General features: G+C 44.2%; 1 protein-coding gene across 1 annotated transcript in view; it reads right to left on the bottom strand.

Moving 5' to 3' along the window:
* LOC137524228 (sulfotransferase 1C1-like) overlaps nt 1-9632 on the bottom strand; it is a 43168-nt gene extending 33536 nt beyond the window's left edge. The window contains exons 1-2 of the mRNA XM_068243847.1: nt 9395-9632; nt 30-210 (exon numbers count right to left, since the gene is read on the bottom strand). Of these exons, the coding sequence (XP_068099948.1) occupies nt 30-210; nt 9395-9469 (256 nt within the window). The 5' untranslated portion in view covers nt 9470-9632. The remainder of the gene's footprint in view (nt 1-29; nt 211-9394) is intronic.
* Between the last annotated feature and the right edge of the window lie 13857 nt (nt 9633-23489).

The following is a 23489-nucleotide window of genomic DNA, read 5'->3' as shown; positions in this document are numbered from 1 at the left end:
GGCATCTGAACAGGCCACTCCTGATTTACCTGCCTTGGGATACGTTGCTATCAGGAGATCGTCCGGTTTCGCCTGGAAATTTTCCACCTTTTCCCAAAAATGTGCAATAGGCTTCATCAGCGGTACTCCGTGTACCGGCTGTAGCGGGAATCTGTAGAATATTTCTTTTGGTAATTGGTTGAGGATGGTGCCATAATCATCCTTGGTAATCTGTATAGAAGAAATCAGATTAGAGATAGGCGTCAATTCATCAAGGCTGTCCGGTAAACAAGGAAAATACCGCATTCGGTATTTTAGACTTGAATGTGCTAATTCATCAATATTTTCACAGGTGCGGTAGAAGTTCGTCAATTTACCGAAGCCCATTGTCGATAAAAGCAGAAGAGTGTGTGCAGAGACAGCATTACAATAGCAAGAGGTATCCCAATATCCCTTTAGATGTACATGTTTTGTTATACCAGTGATGGCTAACCTTGGCACTCCAGCTGTGAAAAAAATCAAATCCCATCATGCCTTGGCCTTCCAGAGTTATGCTTAGAGCTGTCAGAGTATTGTAATGCCTCATGGTAGTAGTTCCACCACAGCTGGAGTGCCGAGGTTAGCCATCACTGTGTTATACTGTTTGTTATACTGCCTGTGCTCACTTTGAATCCGTCCATTAGACTTTCTTAACATTTTATGTAATTGCCACAGCTTAGATGAACTCCAAGAGACATTACACGTGCCATGCTTAGGTGACTTCCCTACTAGCTCCTCTGCATCTTAAAACAGGAACCTAAGAGGTTAAACTGCCAAAGGGAGGCAGAGGAAGCCTCTTTTGTTCCATGATCTCTCTGCTCGCTGCCTGGGAGGTGGGAAAGTTATACCCACCGGAGAAGCCTGCAGGTCCTATCAGAAATGCATCATCGGGACTTTCAGGAGACAGGGGCTGTTTCTATTGGCTTGTGCTCCTGTCAGTCATAGGTAATCGTCTCTGCTTCAGTGAGTTCTATTTAAAAAAATAAAGAGATTTTCACTTACCTGGGGCTTCTGCCAGCCCCCTGCAGCCGACCTGTGCACGTGCCATTTCAAAACGATCCTCTGTTCCCCCGCCAAGGGTCACTTTCACTTCTTCTTTTCAGTTTCGCGGGACCTGCACGGTAGTGGCTGCGTGTGTCCTCGCGCACGTTCCCATCACCGAGAGTGTACTGCGTAGGCACAGTAGAGATTTCCTCTAACTGTGCCTGCGCAGGACGCTCCAGGCCACAGGAATGCGTATGAGGATACGCATGGCCAGGGCGCAGTGGACGTCGACTTAGAAGTCGACTTCCACTGCGTGAAGAAAAGTGATCCGTGTCGAGGGAACGGAGGATTGTTTTGAAACTGCGGGGGCACAGGTCGGCTGCAGGGGGCTGGCAGAAGCCTCAGGTAAGTGAAAATCTTTTTTTTTTAAAGATATTTCAGTTCCGCTTTAAGGAATGCCCCAATCCTTTATTTACATGAATTACTCCAACTCACCAGTTCCTGCTAGTGCATGGCATATCAGCTCCAGAGCACAGCAGGCATTTCTGTATAACAGAATATGTAAGGAATATAACCGTTTTGGTGTGGATGGTTTTTTTTTTCTTGGCAACATAAGCAGAATTACGCTTATAGGCTCAGTGTACAAAGAATAATTGCAACAAACACAAATGCTAACTCCCAGCTAGAGCAAATTCCTGCCTTTATCTGGTCAGCAGACGCCAGTCAGCCAATCAGGTGTACGGTCATACACCCTTTGCCTGCTGTACCAAATCTAGCAGGAATTGCATAAATTAGCATTCAGGTGGGAGGCTTCGGTTGGACGTAATTGATTACTGGCGTCTGCTGACCAGATAAAGGCAGAAGATTGCTCTAGCTGGAAGTTAGTAATTGTGTTTGTTGCAGTTAGCATTCAGTTTAGAGGCAGTGGGGGTGAGTTCCCTGGAGGTGAGAGGTCCAGGGCCCACCCGCACGTCCCTCTAGGTATCGCATGGTGGTTTGGGGGCCCCAGCCAGTGAGAGATACCTGGGCCCCCCGGCTGTCGTGCGAAGCAGTGTTTGTGTGCAAAGAATAACTACAGAATCTAAAGAACACAATAGGCTGTTATTATAGCTGCTGAAAACATTACTCAATCCATTTGTTTGAAATACTGAATTCACTTATAAAAAAAGTCCTTTCTTACCCCAGAAAGTTGCAGTGAAACCAAAAGCCACATCCTGCAGTTACCATGATAGGTCATTGTCCTGCTCAGGGCTGAAGCCACTCCCTGATGAAGTTCTGAATGGCGGAGCTGAGGACAATGGTCCAGGTGTGTGCATGCTGCTTTTGTTGTTAGAAATCAGTTCTGGGGCTCTCAGATACAGGTGAAACTCGAACAATTAGTCTATTGGGGTATATTCATTAAACTGCGCTGCTAAAGCAGTGCGAGCTCAATGACACCAACGCCTGCTAAATACAGCGCCGCACGCTACGCGTGGTAATGCAGGTAGAGTCCACTTTTGGAGGGACAGTCCCTCTTTGGGAGTCCTGTTCCTCTGTCCCTCTTTCCTCATCATTTGTCCCTCTTTCAGGACTTTGTCCCTCTTTCTATGTAAATATATATATTTCTCTACTAAAAAAAATGTGTTTTGATTGACACTAAACTTTATTCCCATCCTTTAAATTGATATATTACTAATTGTAAAATGTTAATATGAAGGAAAATGAACCAGGATAGAAAGGACTAGGCATGAGCTTCCGAATTCCATGGAAGCTAAAATTCCGATATTCCGCCGGAATTAGGGTTTCCGCATTGTTCCACGGAATCCAGAAACGTCAAACCGGAATGCGGAATAATGCGGAATTCCGACAAAATCGGAATCGGAATGAATCGACCAATCAGGAGATGCAGAATGAGTTGACCAATCATGACAACAAGCTCATGGACGCAAAATTCCACCCCCCCCAAACAGTGCGCATATAAAAATACAGCATTTCTGTAAAAAAAGGCTGACATTTACGAAAGTACACTTTTCAATCACGTTTCTGTAATATACAAAAACGTTATTGACAATAGACAACATAGGCACAATCATTCGAAAATTACTGAAGTCCGGATTAAAATTACGGAAAATACATGCGGAATACCGCGGAATACCGCCGGAATGTGCCGGTATGCGGAATTTCGGTACGACGGTATGCGGAATTGTCCCGGAAACGGAAATGGGCTCTTCCGACCATGTGTGGTTTGAATTATAAAACAACATATTTTTCTTATGAAATCTTTATGGTATGCGTGACCAGGGTTATGATAGGGGCGTGGTCAGGGGTGTGACATGGGTGTGGCTTAAGTGTCCCTCTTTCTCATCTCAAAAAGTTGGGAGAGATGTGTGTGGTCTGGATGCCATCTGTATTGCCGGAGATGGATGTGACCATGCACACATCTATGGAGGTGACCTCCTTACACGTTCTCACTAGCTGTGGTGGAACTGCAAGTCTCACCCTGTGCTCTCCAGTTGCTTGTGAAATTGTGCTGCTTGCACAGCTGCAGTGAATATCTGGATGCTGTACAGGACACAGAGTACTGGCTGCTGGTGTGTGTACATAGGAGCAGGGAGGGGCGAGGATTGTTCTCAGACTGCTGGCTGACAGAGCAATAAGACCAGCAGAATATTGTACTGGTTAGTGCTGGTCCAGTGCTTCAGTGTTCATCTCCCTCACACGGATTATTTTGGATAAAGCTGCTGTCGGGTTTAGTAATGCATTCTATAGCAAAGTCCTCAGACTCAGCACTTGCACTGTAAAACTGTACTTTCACAAAGCACCAAATAAAAATAACATTTGTCCTTTATACCTTACAAGAAAAATTATCAAAAATGATTCAAAAGTTTATCAGCGGCAACATTTTAAAGGTTCCTCAAACACTCTACCTAGACAGGCCTCCAACTCTAGAGAACTAGAGGATCAAATTTCATGTAATCCTCTCTCTGTCTGCACACCTGCCCAGCATGTAATCCAGGGGTGTAACTAGAAATCACTGGGCCCCCTGCGAAAACCCCAAAGAAAAACAAAACAGAAATTGGAAAGGCAGGATATTAAAACAAAAATATACTTACAGCATAGGTAGCCAGGTATAGGTGCCCCCAGTATGGGTAGCCTGGTATAGGTGCCCCAGTATAGGTAGTCTAGTATAGGTGCCCTCAATATAGATAGCCTGGTATAGGTGCCTCCAGTATAGGTAGCCAGGTATAGCTGCCCCTAGTATAGGTAGCCAGGTATTGGTGCCCTCAATATAGGTAGTGTAGTATAGGTGCCCCAGTATAGGTAGCCTCATGTAGGTGCCCCCAGTATAGGTATCAGGTATATTTGCCCCCAGTATAGGGAGCCAAGTATAGGCACCCCCAGTATAGGTAGCTTGGTATAGGTGCCCCCGGTATAGGTAGCCTGGTATAGTTGCCCCCGGTATAGGTAGCCAGGTAATGTGTGCACCAAGAATAGGTAGCCAGGTATAGGTGCTCTCAATATAGGTGGTCCCAGTATAGGTAGCCAGGTATAGGTGGTCCCAGTATAGGTAGCCTGGTATAGGAGCTCCCATTATAGGTAGCCTGATATAGCTGCCCCCAGTATAGGTAGCCAGGTATAGGTGTCCCCAGTATAGGTAGCCAGGTATAGGTGCCCCAGTATAATTAGCCAGGTATAGGTGCCCTCAATTTAGCTAGCCTGGTATAGGTGCCCCAGTATAGGTAGCCAGGTATAGGTGCCCCCTGTATAGGTAGCCAGGTATATATATATATGTGTCCTCAATATAGCTAGCCTGGTATAGGTACCCACAGTATAGGTAGCCAGGTATCGGTGCCCCCAGTTTAGGTAGCCTGGTATAGGTAGCCAGATATAGGTGGTCCCAGTATAGGTAGCCAGGTATAGGTGCCCCCAGCATAGTTAGCTTTTCACGATTTACATGCTACCGTTGGGAAAACTAATCCAAAAACATGGCCTGACATACCACTACTATGCAGACGACACCCAACTATATCTTTCCTTCAAGCCTGGTGTGACAGACCCAACTCTAACTATAAACGCCTGCTTACGTGAACTACAGCAATGGATGAATGACAACTGGCTGAAACTAAATGCAGACAAAACTGAAGTCCTTCTGATTGGAGGGCAGAGCATGATAACAAAACAACTTAACTTGCAGTCTTCACCACTGGGAATAGGAGGCACGGATCTACGCAGCTCTGATCATGTGCGTAGCCTGGGAGTTCTAATTGATGGGGATTTAAACTTCAGAACTCAAATCTCTGCTGTGGTGAAATCATCCTATTTTCACCTGAAGAACATTGCAAAAATCAAGCACCTCATACCGCGTACGTTAAAAAGGGGCGCTGGGAAAAAAGGGCGCCGGGTTTTTAACGATAAGCATGGATAACGTTTAAAATTGTATTGTACTGTATTTCGTTTAAAATTAATGTTTTTTAAAGTTATAAATCATTAAATAATGTGTATTAAATCGGCAATTGTAAAAACGTTAATCTTTCGTTTAAATAGTGAAACGTATAATAACGTTTAAAAAAAAATTTACTAAGTAACCCTCCCTGTACCTACCCCTAACCCCTAGACCCCCCTGTTAGTGCCTAAACCTAAGACCCCCCTGTTGGTGCCTAAACCTAAGACCCCCCTGTTAGTGCCTAAACCTAAGACCCCCCTGTTGGTGCCTAAACCTAAGACCCCCCTGTTGGTGCCTAAACCTAAAACCCCCTGTTGGTGCCTAAACCTAAGACCCCCCTGTTGGTGCCTAAACCTAAGACCCCCCTGTTGGTGCCTAAACCTAAAACCCCCTGTTGGTGCCTAAACCTAAGACCCCCCTGTTGGTGCCTAAACCTAAGACCCCCCTGTTGGTTTTTTCGTTTAAAAATAATGTAAAAAAATAATATTTGAAAATGTATAAATCATTAAATAATGTGTAATCATGAGAAACAGTAATAAAACATTAATTCTCCGGGCGCCGCTTTTAAAACGTTAGTTTTCTCCGGCGCCCTTTTTTCCTATCGGGCGCCCATTAAACGATATTTATTATAGGAGTGAATGGCGGCGCCCGATTTGTCCACTAGCCTCAGGCGCCCGAATTTACTGTTTCCCCTCATACCCCCAGAAGATCTGCCAACCTTAGTCCACGCCTTCATCACATCCCGACTGGACTACTGCAATGCTCTCTACACTGGCCTTCCAAAAAAGGCCTTGTACCGCCTACAGCTGATACAGAATACTGCTGCCAGACTGCTAACCAACCAACCCCGTCACTGCCACATAACGCCAGTCCTGCATTCCCTTCACTGGCTACCTATAGAATGGAGGGTCCTATTCAAGATCGGCCTACTGACATTTAAATCCCTGAATAATCTAGGCCCTGGATACATGAAAGATATGTTACAGCTGCGTAGCAATCCCCGCATTCTTAGATCCACAGGTTCTAATAATCTAGTCATACCCAGAGTCCACTTAGAAACTTTTGGTCCCAGAGCCTTCTGTCATGCTGCCCCTACGTTTTGGAACTCCTTACCTCAACAGATCAGGACAGCCCCATCCCTGGACGTGTTTAAATCCAGACTGAAAACCCACCTGTTCAGTCTGGCATTTGCAGAAATATAACTTTTGTTGTGTGAATACTTCATCCTACTAATTACTGAATCTGAGAGAGCCTAAGCGCTTTGAGTCCTATGGGAGAAAAGCGCTATAGAAATGTTATTGTATTGTATTGTATTGTATATATATATATGTGTCCTCAATATAGCTAGCCTGGTATAGGTGCCCACAGTATAGGTAGCCAGGTATAGGTGCCCCCAGTTTAGGTAGCCTGGTATAGGTAGCCAGATATAGGTGGTCCCAGTATAGGTAGCCTGGTATAGGTGGTCCCAGTATAGGTAGCCTGGTATAAGTGTCCCTAGTATAGGTAGCCAGGCATTGGTAGCTAGGTATGGGTGCCCTCAGTATAGGTAGCCAGGTATAGGAGCCAGAATGACATGCTGGGCGCACCTACTCAGCAGGTATGTCCTTGTCAGCACACCTACCCAGCATGCAGTCACTTGTCGGCGTGTACATCTGTCCAGCATTTAAACCCTTCTCTACCTGCACACCTTACCAGCATGTTACCCCTCCCTGCCTGTACACCAGTCTCATCATTTACACTGACCAACCATGTAATAATGCCTTCTTCCTTTATACAGTATCTACTCCGCATGCAAGCCATTCTCTTCCTGTACACCTGCCCAGCACTTAACCCCTCCTTTGCTTGTACACGCAGGGATTGCCTATAATTCCTTCACTGCGTGTGCACCTACCCTTCCTTCCTGCCCAGCATGTAAGCACTTCTCTGCACAGTTACCTGCCCAGCACTTAATCCCTTTTCCATCACTACACCTTTATGACTTTGAATCCCTGTTCTGCCTGTACAGTTGCAGCTCATATAATTCCTTCTGTCCAAAATAGTGTGCAAACAGGCAGGGGAGGCAGCCAGCATCTTTGTAAAGATCCCTTCCAGGGATTGCTTTCGTAAAAAATAAAATGCTAAAATATCCCTCATGAGGAGATGGGCTAGTCCAAAACCTGTCAGTTCGGTCAGATTTCTACTAACTACTGTAAGTGACAGCAACATAGGATAAAAGTAATTTATGGCTCATTTTACTCTGGAAGAAGTGTACGTCTTATTTGTATGCATTTACGTGTATTTTAAATTTTACAATTTTTTGCGACAGTAGTTCTTTAAGCAGTCTTATCAACAAAGTTTTAACACATGTCATTAATAGAATAACACAAGACATCCTATACAGTGAAATGCAAGTGTCCCTGCGTCATCAGCTGAATGGTTGTGTGTCCCTGGCTTTTTTGTACTGAGCATGTGCGCAGCCAGGGCAGTTAGGACACAGGGCCAGATCTGACAGTTTACTGTGTGTGGTTCACAGAGGTTCTCATTGCATTGTGGGAAATAACAGCTTTTTCCAACTGCCAAGCAAGCAGCTCCCTGTGTGCATATACTTCAGGCAGTGGTGGGGAACGAGCAAGTGGGACGCGTATGTGCGCGCATTGCGGGGGGTAGCAGCTTTTACCTAGCGCCCGTTTTTAACTGGTGGGCCTTTTTTACTAGTCATTCTATAAACTGGTGAGGTTTACGGGATTCCTACAGGTGGGAGATTGTTGCAGCAAACACACATACCCACAGCCGGATTATGCACAAGACAAACCTAGGCAGCTACCTAGCACCTAGGGGCCTGGTGGGTGCTAGTCCCCATTAAACTTACTAAAAAGCCAAGTGACCATCAGCGTTGGGCAAAAACAGCCATCTTGGCTAGGGTCCCGTTTCTTCTTAATCCTTTTGCTGTTTTGATTCTCTCATGAAGCAAGGTGAAACATTTGCATCAGGCGCAGAGATTACAGGGGCGGTATGTTTGTCCTGTGTTTACACTAACAGCATGCAGTCAGAGTAGGAGAAGTGCAGTTAAGATGTCATCATTGCGGAAAAGCAGCTTGTTGTGCTGTGTGAGGAGTCTGACAGTGAGTGAGGAGGAGAGGAGAAGCAGGAGAGCAGCCGTGTTTCATATGACTTGCACAGCAGAGGGGAGGAGGCGGCACTGCTGACCTGACTGAAGAGGAATAGAGTGGCTGAGGGTGAGCAGTGTGTTTGTCACAGACTCACAGCCAGCCAGGCTATTGTGCGTTGTGTTGAGCTGCAGCATGTCATGTGAGAACATTAAAGAGGAACTCCAGTGAAAATAATGTAATAAAAAAAAGTGCTTAATTTTTACAATAATTATGTATAAATGATTTAGTCAGTGTTTGCCCATTGTAAAATCTTTTAAATCCCTGATTTACATTCTGACATTTATTACATGGTGACATTTTTACTGTTGATGGCAGGTGATGTAGCTGTTGCATGCTTTTTTGGCAGTTGTAAACAGCTGGAAACAGCTATTTCCCACAATGCAATAAGGTTCACAGACAGGAAACTGCCAGGAGTACCACGGTCCTCAGAGTTTCTTGTGGGAGGGGTTTTACCACAATATCAGTCATACAGCGCCCCCTGATGGTCTGTTTGTGTAAAAGAATAGATTTATCATGTAAAAGGGAGTATCAGCTACTGATTGGGATAAAGTTAAATTCTTGGTCGGAGTTTCTCTTTAAATGAAGCAGAGTAAATTGTCAGGTGCTGTGCGATCATTCCAAAACGAGGGGGGGGGGGGCATCCTCACAAGTTTGCCTCAGGCAGCAGAAAGTCTAGATCTGGCCCTGCACAGTCCCTTACAATGGTGCAATAACTGCACACTGGAACAGCTATATCCAGTTGTATTGCTGCAGTCGGTCCAGGAGTGCACCTTGTTGCCCCACCCTGCCCTGCACCCCACGCCCTGCTGTGTGTACTCACATCTGGATGGTCCATGGTGCGAACAATGTCACTCCAGGCAGCGGCTCTGGCTTCGCTGGTGTCTGACTCCTGCATGGTGTGTGCAGCCTCCCCTCAGCCTGCTGTGTCCTCCTGACTGCTGACAAGAGTCCAAATTAAACATAAATATCAGCTACGTCACAGAGGGTGGTTCCTCCATGTGGAGTGAATATGAGGACAGCTACAACTACTTCCACTGCTAACAATGGAACGTGCCGCACACTTTGCCCTATCCCTTCTCATGTGTCATTGGAGAATGGGCGGATAATATTTTACCACACATTCCAGGGCAGGATTACTTAAACTAATAAACGTTTCCTCTTCCCATAGACTGCTTATCCCACAATCACCATGTTTGGGAAGAAATTATACTCTTCTTGTTTTGCTCCTCCTGTGGCAGTTTATCTGAACTGGCCTAATATCCAATTCTGAGAACCCAGAGCAACAACTGTGTGCTGCCTGCAGCCTGGATAAGGTGTTCAGGCAAGAGATAAGACGGCCCTTGTAGGGGCTTAGCCAAAGTCACTTTTCCTGAGAGTAAAATACTTAAAGTGGATCCGAGATGAAAAACTAACTATAACAAGTAACTTGCCTATATATCTTATCTAAAGTTTAGATAGTTTACACAGCAAATCTAGCTGCAAACAGCTTCAACAGCTTATGATTATTATTTATTCCTTTGATACAATGACAGCAGCCATGTTTTGTTTGTCACATTACACACAGGCAAGCTGAAAGCATCTCCCGCCCTCAGCCTGTCATAAGTTCAGTCCCCTCTCCTCCTCACTCCTCCCCTCTGCCTCTGAAATTTCTGGCTAGTAACCTCCTCCTCCTGCCCAGACTGAGCTCCCATAAGCTCTTGCTACAGTGCCAAGGCACAAAAGGAGCTGTGGGCGTGGTTTGTTTAGTTAATTGGGAATTAGAGTATTAAAACAAAACAAAAAAAGTATTTGGCTTGAGGAATGCCCTATAAACTATATGAAAGGAACACAATTATGCAATGAGTAAAAGTTTATCTCAGATCCACTTTAAAGAGGACCTGTAACCAAGGATTGAACTTCATCCCAATCAGTAGCCGATACCGTCTTTTCAATGAGAAATCTTTACCTTTTCTTGAATAGATCATCAGGGGCGTCTGTATGGCTGATATTGTGATTAAATCCCTCCCACAGTGTGATGTCATGACCATGGTCCTGACAGTTTGCTGTTTGTGAACCTTTTGAATTGTGGAAAATAAGGTGTTTTTTTCCAACTGCCAAGCAAGCAATATCTCCCTCTGTGCATATAGCTCTCAGCAACAAACATTTCGTACAGTTCACCTGGCAGAACTAAAAAGAATGTAAATCAGGGTGAGGAAAGATTTTACAATGGGCTGACTAAATAATCTATAAATGATTATAAAAAATAAGCAATTGTATTCATTATGTTATTTTCACTACACTTCTTCTTTAAAGGGGGTTGTAGCATCCAAAAATTTAAAATTTCCAAAAATAGTTAGTGCCACAAATATATATGTAACCCCCCCTTTAAAAAAAATAGGTTTTTATACAGTGTATGTCCCATTTTGTTTCCTTTTTATCTTGTCTGTGTGCCTTTGCCTAACTTTCAGGAACTGTGCAGTCCCAGTGGGATTGTGGGAAGTTTATTTTTTTCCTTAGCTACAGGATCAAGCTTATCTAAGCATGCAAATAACAGAAAGCATCCTATTTCGGATAAGCTAAGGACAGTATGACCAGAAGGTAATTATATCCCCCCTTCTTTGACGAGTTTATACAATTATGAAAGCCTGTTGTCTAGGTGATGGTTGCTGTGGGAGGTACAGTAAGCTGTGGCAGTGGGAGGGAGAATTAACACTGAGCAGGGTTGGAAAAAAAAGGGGGCAGAAGTGATGTCGCTTTTGGCATCACAGACAAACAGTAAAGATGGAAACCATCAGAAATATTATTTTCTTTTTTACATATCATATTTCTTCTAAATCTGACAGCGTACACTAAAAACAACAGGATGGGTAGGCTCATTGGATGATTTTTATGTTATATTTTCAGTTAATATGGAGTTTCATCTCACTTTAAATAATGGGGAAAATAGTGATATATTACTGTGACAAATGTACGTTCAGAACCACCCTGCACATAGATTTTTCAGCATTAACCTCCCTGGCGGTATCATTTTAACCTATTTTTTTTTAACCTACTTTTTTTAACCTATTTTTTTTTAACTTGTAGCTAGCCTAGCGCTAGCTACATGCTTCCCCCCTCCCTGCGGCATCCCCCTGTACCGTCCGTTTGCCGCCGGCAATCATGCCCATCGGGAAATCCCGTTCTGAACGGTATTTCCTTAAGGGCTTCCACTGTCACCATGGCGACGAACGGAGTGATGTCATCGACGTCGTGACGTCACAGGGAGTCCCGATCCACCCCATAGCGCAGCCTGGTGGCGATTGGCCAGGCTGCGCAAGGAGAATGTGGGGAGGACCCTGTATCGCAGCGGGTAGCGGCGGATCGGCGGCGGCAATCGGACCAAACATGCAGCTAGCAAAGTGCTAAATTAGTTAAATTATGCAAATCGGCCCAGCAGGGCCTGAGAAATCCTCCGCGGCGGCTTACCCCGTGTCCAGCACGGGGTTACCGCTAAGGAGGTTAAGGACCATAATCTATGTGCCAGCAAACTGAGAGGAGTGTCACAGCAATATTCTCTAATCCGCGAACCTCTGTCCATACAAACTCAGTTATCTGCCACCATGGTTTTTCTTGTGGTCCCAAAGCGGGTACTCAGCCCGTGCAGCAGGGCTGCCATCAGACATTTTTTTGCCCCCTACATGGCAAACCTATTGCCCCCCCCCTCACTCCCCTCTGCCCCCCACATGGCAAATCACAATATTTGAGGGCCTAAGGCTAAACACACTAACACTGTGTGTCCGCTTTTCCCGAGATCCAATGACTGGGAACGTTTTGTGTATGTTCAGTTCATCAAGACTGTAAATGCGCTTGCACAGAACTCTCCCAGCTATCGGGGGAGGAGCACAATGGAGGAAGTGTGCGGCCCAGAACTATGCATCAGAATCAGAATCAATTTTATTTCGCCAAGTAAGTTTGCACCTACAAGGAATTTGTCTTGGCAGTTGCTTAACAAACACAAACAAAAACAATACAAGGACAGACAGTGTGTATATTACAAGTCAAGGACATTTATGCAAGTATAGTGGCAGTAAGCAATGTGAGAATTGTTCATTTACAGTTCTGTGCTGATTACTATCAAGTCCTAGCAGCTCTAGCGGGGTTCAGCATTAAGTATGGCTACCGCTTGAGGAAAAAAGCTGTTCCTGTGTCTGGAGGTTTTGGTAGCGATTGACCGGAATCTTACTCCTGAAGGCAAGAGCTGGAAGATGGAGAGAGCTGGGTGAGAGGGATCAGAGGCAATTTTGGTTGCTCTCTTTCTGCACCTGCTAGCGTAAAGATCCCGCAGGGAAGGTAAGCTACAGCCAATTATCCTTTCCGCTGTTCGGATGATGCGCTGCAGCCTCCCCTTTTCTAATGCTGAGCAGGAGCTGAACAATACAGTCATAGATGATGTTATGGTGGATTCGATAACTGCAGTGTAGAACTGCACCATTAAATTTTGAGGTAGGCCAAACTTTTTCAGCTGCCGTAGATGGTACATCGTCTGCATGCGCAATGCCCCGCAAGCCAGCTGGATTGTGTGAACTTCACAGGAGCACAATGAATTGGATCGGAAGGGTATAAAGGGAGCTGATGGATTTCGGGGTTTGGAAGGAGCCCCAGGTAAGTCAAAATCTTTTTCTCCCATTTGTCTCATGTTTACTTTGTTCACTAACTGACTAAGATAACTCCTGGATGTGCCTCCCGGCATCTCTCACCACATTAACCACTTCTTCCACCACGACAGCATATCTACGTCTTCTGTGACGTAATCTAAGCCACGAGGACGTAGATATAAGTATTGTAGCTGAAGCTCAGTTGTGCACAGTTAGGCTTGCTCCTGTGCAAAACCTCTGGCACTGTCTGCTGCAGCACTAATTGGTGAAAGGGAATATATGTTCCCTGAGCCAATAAGATCGTTTTTTACCATTAAAAATTACTTTTATTTTCTCAGTACATAGTGAAAAATACACACTGTAGCATTATTTCAGAATCAAATATCTTCACCATAAATTGTGACAGGAATGTAATTAAAGTGTTATGATAAACAGTAGAAATAGCTAAACAAAATTTGTGTATTTCCTCTATAGTAGCGCTTTTTATTTTTACACTGGGATTGGTAAAACTGAGAAATAATGTATTTTTTTTTCTATTTTTTCCCTCTTTTTCCTATTAAAATGCATAAAAAAAAATTAATTGAGAGAAAAAATGCCATACATTGAAAGCCTAGTTAGTCTTGAAAAAAACAATATACTGTATATTCCTGCGTATAAGACTGCTTTTTAACCCTTGTAAATTTTCTGAAAAGTTGGGGGTCGTCTTATACGCCGGGTGTCATTGATGCCGGGTGATACGTCCTATTCTGTTACTGCCTCTCAGATCTCCCTGCTGAGGGAGCGCAATCTATTCTTCCATACCGCTCTGATAAACAGGTAGACAAGGAGAGCTGACCAGTCTACTTAAGGAGGAGTTGACCAATGCAACAAGTCAATTGCCTATATACTGTTATATACTGGGTAACACATACAGTACAGCACCAGTATCTGTTCAAACACAGCACCAGTACATGATATTTTTTATTTTTATTTTAATTTGGTGTGCATTGGAAGAGGAGTAGTCTTATACGGCGAGTATATCCCAAGCTCTATATTCTAACTGGAAAAGTTGGGGGGTTGTCTTATATGCCCAGTCGTCTTATACGCCTATATTTCATTTACATGTCATAAGTAGGGATAAAGTTATTGATGATTAAATAGGAACATAGCTAAAATGTCAAAACTGCTCTGGTCCTGAAGGGGAAAACGAGGTCTGGATGCAAAGTGGTTAATGGGAAGCCAGGACAAACACGGACTGCAGCTGGGGCCCATGTGTGGCACCGTTCGCAGGGCCCTAAATTCACCTTGGCCCCATACAGCAGTCTCCTCTGTGATGCCCTGAAGGTGGCCTTGCTGTGCATTAGTTCTGCACAGTGATTTTACGTTATTATTAATGTTGACTGTAATGGGTAATTCAAATTTTTGCGATTTTGATTTACAACGCAATTAAGATTTCAGGTGTAATCTTGATTTTGTGCAATTTTCCATAAATGTAGCAAGGTATGCAAATCCTGCTCAAAGAATCCCCTAATGCAGGGTCAGGAGCCTTTTTGGCTGAGAGACCCATAAACGCCACATATTTTAAAATGTAATTCCGTGAGAGCCATACAATATGTTTAAAACTGGGACAGTGCGCATGCGCAGCAGAGGGCTCACGCCCCTGTTGCCATGGTGAAGTGTATACAGTCGATCCTCCGGGCAGCGGAAGTGTCAGACACAGCTTCAGCTTCTCTTGGCTTTCAGCAACATCAACAATTTCCCCAAGCGCCAGACAGGAGAAATACCGACTAACAGCTTGTACAATTAGCTAGCTGACTCGGGGATTGATTCACTTTGTAGGACGAGAGCCTCACATTTTGGCCCAATAGGCTGCTTGTCAAGTGACAGGCAGCCTATTGACCAATCAAAGTGCAGGGATCTCGTTCTACAAAGTCACTGGACCTAACAGGGTCCAGAGTGGGACAATTGGAACAGCCGTTTGTTTTGAAGTAGCGCAAGTAAGTTAGTAGTGCCTGCTACAGCAGTACCGTGCCTACTATGAAAATGTTTTTTGCGCTGCCACACTGAGCTGTGCTGCTTGAGCAGTGTAGCTTACTGAATCAACCCCTACTGATTTGTATGTAAGCCAGATGTAGCCATCAAAAGAGCCACATCTGGCTCCCGAGCCATAGGTTCCCTACCCCTGCTCAAATGTGTGGGCATGAGAATACATTTTTGCACACACAGAAAACGTATTTACGCACAAATCTGTACATATGTGAATAGTAAAGCTGGTTTTAAACTTGTGCGGTGCTTCCTCTGCCGCAGGAGGGCCCGCCCCAGGAGAACCGCACCAAAGCCCATTTCACATTGCCTTGCGACAAATTAGTGATGGATGTAAAATTGAAAAAATGCACCTTTATTTCCAAATAAAATATTGTCACCATACATTATACTAGGGATATAATTTTCATGTTGCAAAAACCGGAACTAATGGCAAAATAAAATGTGTGGATTTTAATTAAAGTAGTATGAATTATTTTAAAACTATAATGGCTGAAAACTGAAAAATAATGAATTTTTTCCATTTTTCTTATTATTCCCATTAAAATGCATTTAGAAAAAAATAATTCTTAGCATAATGTACCACCCAAAGAAAGCCTAATTGGTGGCAGAAAAAAACAAGATATAGATGTAACGATCGGTGAAGCACAGAGAGGATCTGATTACCAGTGATCTGCAGAATCACTGGGAATACAGATGTATACCAGATTATACGTGATCTGCAGTATCACTGATAATCCGATATACTAGCTAACCTCTGTTCACCTGAGTAGAGTGTAGCGTTTGGTGTAACAGTAACACAGTAATACAATGTGTTTAGGAGGGATAGAACAGGGAAAAAAGGTGGAGGGGTTTGTCTCTTTGTTAAGAATTCTTTTACAGCTGTCCTCAACGATGAGATGGAGGAAGATTGCGAAGATGTGGAGTCCGTTTGGGTAAATATTCATGGTGGAAATAAAAGTTGCCAATTGCTTATTGGGGTATGCTACAGACCACCTCATATTAATGAAGCTGCAGAACTGCAATTACTACAGCAGATTGAAAAAGCTGCAAGTAAAAACGAGGTCATAATTATGGGCGACTTCAACTTTCCAGACATTGACTGGGGTATTGAGGCTACCCATTGTGGTAAAAGCAGCGGATTTCTGGCAGCACTACAGGACAATTACTTGACTCAAATGGTAACGGAACCAACTAGGGGGAATGCGTTACTGGATCTGATCATTTCTAATAGACCAGATAATGTATCAAATGTGCAGGTTCAAGAACATTTCTGAAATAGTGATCACAACATGATAACGTTTGATCTGGTTACTGATAGGCCACGGGGCAGCGGGACCACTAAAACTATGAATTTTAGAAAAGCAAAGTTCAATCAAATTAGGCAGGCACTAAGTTTGGTGAACTGGGATAATGTACTACAAGGGGACGACACTGAAGGGAAATGGCAAGCTTTTAAACGTATTCTCAATCAATATTGTAGTATGTATATCCCATATGGAAACAAAATGTCTAGGAATAAAAAAAGGCCTCTATGGATGAATAGAAAGGTTAGGGATAAAATGAAGAGGAAAAAGAATGCCTATAAGGTCCTAAAACAGGAGGGGACTGAGGCTGCACTAAGCAATTATAAGGAGTGCAATAAAAATTGTAAAAAAGAAATTAGGCTGGCAAAGATCGAAGCTGAAAATCAAATCGCTAGGGATATCAAATCTAACCCAAAAAAGTTTTACAAGTACATCAACTCTAAAAAAAGAAAGGTTGACTGTATAGGAATCCTAAAGGATGAGGGTGGGAACTCAATGGTGGACGACCAAGGTAAGGCAGAGTTATTAAATGCTTTCTTTGCTTCTGTCTTCACAAAGGAAACAGCACTGTTGCAAATTACAGAGGCAGAAGAGTCTCAATCTTCTAACTGTAATATTAAATACTTAACGCAGGAAGAAGTAAAGGCAAGACTAAATAAATTAAAAATAGACAAGGCACCTGGCCCGGATGGCATGCATCCTCGGGTCCTAAGAGAATTAAGTTCAGTTATAGCTAAGCCCCTTTATCTTATCTTTTGTGACTCTCTTGCAACTAGCAGAGTCCCAGTGGATTGGCGTACAGCCCACGTTTTCCCATTATTTAAGAAGGGCAAAAAATCTGATCCAGGAAATTATAGACCTGTAAGCTTAACATCAGTTGTATGCAAACTATTTGAGGGGTTACTAAGAGATACTATACATGACTTCATAGTAGAAAATAATCTTATTTCTCAGCATCAACATGGGTTTACTAAAGACAGGTCCGGTTTGACTAACATGCTCAGCTTTTATGAGGTAGTGAATGCTAATATGGATATTGGGAATGCTGTAGACGTGATATACTTGGACTTTGCAAAGGCCTTCGACACTGTTCCCCACAGAAGTCTGGTGCAAAAGTTGAGGATGCAAGGACTGGGGAAGAGTTTGTGTGCATGGATAGGGAACTGGCTAATGGACAGAAAACAAAGAGTTGTGGTCAATGGATCGTACTCAAAATGGGAGACTGTTAGCAGTGGGGTCCCACAGGGGTCAGTACTGGGTCCAGTGCTCTTCAATGTATTTATTAATGACCTAGTAGATGCAGTAGTGAGCAATGTTGCTATTTTTGCAAATGATACAAAATTGTGCAGAATCATCAACTCTCAGGAAGATAGTGTCATATTGCAACAGGATCTGGATAGGATGGCTATATGGGCACATACATGGCAGATGAAATTCAATGTTGACAAATGTAAGGTCATGCATTTTGGACGTACTAATGGTCTAGCACCATACAAAATAAATGGGATACAGTTGGGAACATCAAACTTGGAGAAGGACTTAGGAGTACTCATCGACAACAAGTTAAATAATCGTACTCAATGCCAAGCCGCTGCAGCTAAAGCGAACAAAATTTTGGGATGCATTAAAAGGGAAATAAAAACTCGAGATGCTAGCATAATATTGCCCCTGTTTAACTCTCTAGTAAGGCCACATCTGGAATATGGAATTCAGTTCTGGGCACCACATTACAAAAAAGATATTGCAGTTTTAGAGCAGGTGCAGAGACGAGCTACAAAATTGATACGTGGGATGGAAGGTCTCGCTTACCAAGAAAGGTTAGATAAACTGGGTTTATTTAGTCTAGAGAAAAGACGCCTTAGAGGAGATCTAATTAACATGTATAAATACATTAGAGGGCAATATAATAGCTTGGCGGATGAGCTTTTTGTCCCTAGGCCTTCTCAAAGGACTAGAGGACATGAGCTGCGCATGGAGGAAAAACGTTTTAGCCATTTATTTAGGAAAGGGTTCTTTACAGTAAGAGTGGTTAAGATGTGGAATGCATTGCCACAGGAAGTCGTTATGGCAAACTCTATACCTGCATTTAAAGGGGGCTTAGATGCTTTCCTTGCGTTGAAAGACATCCATGGCTACAATTACTAGGTTATGCCTAATGATGTTGATCCAGGGATTTTATCTGATTGCCATCTGGAGTCAGGAAGGAATTTTTCCCATTTGGGGCTAATTGGACCATGCCTGGTGGGGTTTTTTTTCGCCTTCCTCTGGATCAACAGGGGTATGTGGGGGACGGGCTGGAGTTGTACTTTGTACTGGTTGAACTCGATGGACGTATGTCTTTTTTCAGCCAAAATAACTATGTAATAACTATGTAACTATGTAACTTTGAGGACTAAGCCTCAGTGCAGTAAGGAGTACTGCACAGATTCCTTCCGCAGACCTGAGCTCTCCAAGACGGGAGGAGTCAGACTGACAGTAGGAAGGACAGACTGAAAGTAACCTTCAGGAGGAAGGATCACTAACAGAGCGAGGAACCGCCTCTAACAGTAAGGTCGGTTCTCGAGGTCAGACAAGCCAGGTCGTACACACACGGACAGATAAAGTACAAGATCAGAAGGCAAAGGCGGAGTCAAAGTACAGGCAGGGTTCAGCAACGGGGTATCAGAAATATCGGGGTACAAAATCAGGAGGCAGAAGCAGAGTCAAGGAACGAGCCGGGGTTCGGCAACAGAGTATCAGAAATATCGAGGTGCAAGATCAGAGTTCAGGAGGATAGTCAAGGCAGGCAAAAGTCATAACAGATAATCACAATCAAACTAGTACTTTAGCTATCAACAGAATCTAGCTAAGTGTAGGATTACAGCTCCAGCTGGTCCCGGCACACTTGCGGATCTGACTACGGATCTGGGTGCTCCCACATATGTGATCGCACGCTAGACAAAGAGCAAGTGAACAACCAGCAGTATATATACTCTAGGACCTTTCCAGGACCTCCCTAATTGCTGGTCCAATGAGAGCAGTGGAATTTGTCAGCTGACCCAGCTGGTCAGCCGACTCCCTTCTAACTGCTATTTAAACTCTGCCTCTGTGCTCGCGCGCGTGTAAGTCTGAATCTTGGTGGACTATCAGTCCCAGCCACACCAGTACTGTCATGCAATGTATCTAGTGCGGGGGCCGCCTCTGATGCGGATTCCGCCGCACTGCCTATGCGGCATGCGGCGTTTTTTCCGCGTTGTGACGCCATGCTGGACGCGGAAACGGCCGCCTCACCTCGAGAGACAGCGGCCTTTCCGCGTTTCCTTATAATAGATCATTTAGTTGTGATAAGTAGTGATAAAGTTATTGGGGAATGAATGGGGGGAGCGCTGACAGGTGAAAATTTCTCTCGTCCATAAGGTGAAAAATACCCACGGGCTGAAGTGGTTAAATTATGATTTTATATTGTAATTCTGAATTTTGCTGTGAATGACGCAGCAGAATGATGCAGCATACTATATCTATTACTATTTGACTAGCTGGGACATAGGACAAGGTTATCGCCTAATATAGCTGAAGAGAGCAAAGTACGATGTATCATGAATTGGAGAGAACTTCTATATAAGGCAAACGCTACACACATACATACATACAAAGGGATCAGGAATGCCTGTTTGAAGGGGCGAGCAGAACAGGACTTCGCTCGCAGGGAGCGCTGCTACGGTGGGAGCAGAGGGGGGAGGGCAGCAGCAGTGGGTGTCTGTAGGTAGCCAGATTGCAGGAGGGTGAGGAGGAAGCTTGCAGAGTGGCAGCAGGTAGATAACTCACATAACTAAAGCATACATGCTGCGCTTCCTACTTCACGTCTCACTGGTAACAGTGCCCCTTGTGGTCATGCTGTTACCGGTGAGACAGGAACCCAGGGGGGCTCTGGCTGAAGGGGGGCTCTCAGGCTAAACAGGTCGTCTCCCTAGCTCTCTGGCTGAACAGGAGTTCTCTGGCAAAACTTGCAGACTCTCTGGATAAACAGGGGAGCTATCTGGTTATACAGGGGCCTCTTTGGCTACCTAAACGGTGGCAGGAAATCTCTGGCTAAATGGGGGAGGGGCTCTCCCTGTCTCCCTGGCTAAATGGCTCTCTGGCTACCAAAATGGATGGCTCACTGACTAAAAAGCTACCTAAATGGAAGCTTTCTGGCATACGGAGGGCTCTCTGGCTAAATGGGGGGAGGCTTTCTGGCTACCTACATGGGGAGGGGGTCCCTGGCTATGTATGCATATTCTCCCATCCTTTATCCATTAACCTTCCCAGCGTTCAATTTCCCCAGGATTTCTGTGCAAACAGTGATAAAATTTATTTTTAAAACTTTTTTTTCCCTGTAACTTGCCAAAATGTGTCAAGCAAGGGTCTAGTATACAGTGCAGGAGAGTATTGATGTGTACGCATGTTTATACTGTTCACAGCATGTTTTTTTGAACGGACATTTCTGTCCATACCGCTAGGGAGGTTAATTATATTGGCAGGTGCTGATTTCCCAGTCTGATTCCTGCGCTCCAGCGTGCGGCTCACGGAGTCACACTGACGTCATCTGGACTGTACTGCGCAGGTGCAGAACTACTGCGCCTGCTCAGTACAGTCCCAATGATGTAATCGCAACTACGTGAGCTGCACGCTGGAACGCAAGTAGGCCTTTTGTACCGGAAGGGGACCCCAGGCCACCGGTGGGGAGCGGAGCTGCGGCGAGGGTACAGGACAGCTGCCAGGGGTTAGAGGAAGCAACGTAGTGTGAACCTGCTGGCCTCAGAGACTAATAATGACACATGGGGAGTCTAGTGTGGTTGGAGGCCCATCACACCTCACAAAAAAGTCCAGTCAATAGCAACGTTCCACACAGAACTCAACCCTCTAAAGCGTGATATACAGCAACATACTGTATGTATTTGTGCATAGCGGTTATACAGCACAACGTTTTGGGAAGAGGCCCTTTCTCAAGTGCTCAAGTGATCTGGTCCAACCTTGTGAATATAAAACCACAGTTACACACCACACCCAAGTGAATTGGGGGGCGGGGACATGCTTAAAGTTACATTAACCCTTCACGGGTCAGAGAGCGACAATTGTAATCATAGGAAGCATCTGAGACTGAAATCTTCGTTGAGGCCATAAGGTGACTGAGACCCCAGTCTCTCCATCCACCAAGTCTCTCGTCTAAGTAGGGTAGTCCTATGGGCCTGACCCTCATGAAACTGCACTACCTCCAAGACAAGCCACCTTAACTGGCTCACATTGTGATTAAAGAGGAACTTCAGCCTAAACAAACATACTGTTATTAAGTTACATTAGTTGTGTTAATTAAAATAGATAGGTAATATAAACTCTTACCCACCCTGTTTTAAAAGAACAGGCAAATGTTTGTGATTTCATAAGGGCTGCCATCTTTTTGGTTGAAAAAAGGTGACAGGGAGCATGAGAGACAGTTCCAACTGTCCTGTGTGCTGATCACCCCTCCCAGTTGCCAGGCAACGTGAACAACATAGGAAATCCCATCATGCTTTGCACAGCATCAGGGGAAAAAAGCCCAAGCAGTTTTCTTTGATTGGGCGGAGCTTAGCTAAAAATGCAACTAAAAATGATACTTCTATAAGAAAAACAAAGTTCTGATGCTGTGAAACTGTTAAAGAAACACCAGGGGTCATATGCAATTTATGTTTTCTCCTAAGTTTTTTTCCTAGGAATAATTTTTTATCTTAGATTTAAAAGAACTTTTTAGCACTTTACAATGGGAAAAGTATCAAAAAGTGGGTGAAAACGTACTGTAAAAATTATTTTGAGTATTTGTTTGCTTGTTGGTGGTTTAAAAGGTATTTTATTTACAAGTTGTGAAAATATCACCCATGAGAAAACTCAGGTGGAAAAGTGAATTGCATATGGGCCCAGGCCTTTTCAGTTCTGCTGAGTAGATTTTTAGTCTTCACTTTAGCTAAGGGGGGGTCCCGATTTCTTTCCTCCTCCCCACTTTTAACTTTGTTTTTATTGGCGTTCTGTTTATTACTCCTGTGTTCGTTGAGTCATGTTTTGATGTCTCTTTTTGTCTGGCCTACATAGGCCAACCCACAGGGGCATTTAATGCAGTAAACAACCCCTTTCGTATCACATGTGGCATAATCTCTGAGGTATCGGGGTGTCCTGCCGTGGATGTCTAATCTTGGGGCCTCTAATAATACTGTTACAGTGTTGGCAATGTAGGCAAGGGAAGGTACCAACTCTTGGTGGTCCCAACTCCCAAGAACATCTGTGTGGGCCTCCTAGTTCTGCCAATGCCAGCTCGGACTAGGCGATCCCCGATTGACTTACCCCTTCTATATACAATTCTCGGTGGTGTCCTGCAGATAGGGAACAGCTGGGGATCTGCCTCAATCACCGGCCGAAACTTCAAAATCGTGTCTCGTAGAACAGCAGACTCTACAAAAAGTAGTAACAAAATGTACTTCATTCCTCTCTTCTTGTCTCTCTCTATTGTATGTTCTCAATGCTTCCCGTAACAATCCTCCCACCTCTGCTACTATTTCCTCACACCTTCTTTCACTATAGCCCCTTTTAACAAAATCCTGCGTGAGGAGTTGTGCCTGCCTCTCATACAGTTCATCAGAGGATGTAATCCTCCATGCTCTGACATACGGGCTCTTAGGGAGCCCATAAATCAATGCCCTGGGGTGGCAACTGCTAGCCAGAAAGAAGCCGTTCTTATCGGTTTCTTTCCTATACAAATCAGTCTCAAAGCAACCCATTCTCTTCCTTACCTTCACATCAAGAAAGTGTAGGGAGTGGGCATTGTAATCCATTTTACATTTAATGGTTTCATGTTTTTCATTCACTGCATCGAAAAAACTGGCACAACCCCTCCTCTGCTCCTGACCACCCAAAGAATAGGTCGTCAATAAACCTGCAGTAACCCCGGATATTTTACTGCCAAGGATAAAAAAGTAGCGTGGTTCCA

The sequence above is a fragment of the Hyperolius riggenbachi genome, chromosome 7 (genome assembly GCF_040937935.1).
Source record: "Hyperolius riggenbachi isolate aHypRig1 chromosome 7, aHypRig1.pri, whole genome shotgun sequence".
NCBI classification, from domain to species: domain Eukaryota; kingdom Metazoa; phylum Chordata; class Amphibia; order Anura; family Hyperoliidae; genus Hyperolius; species Hyperolius riggenbachi.
The sequence above is the reverse complement of the archived record's forward strand: the minus strand, read 5'-3'. Positions and strand labels throughout refer to the sequence as shown.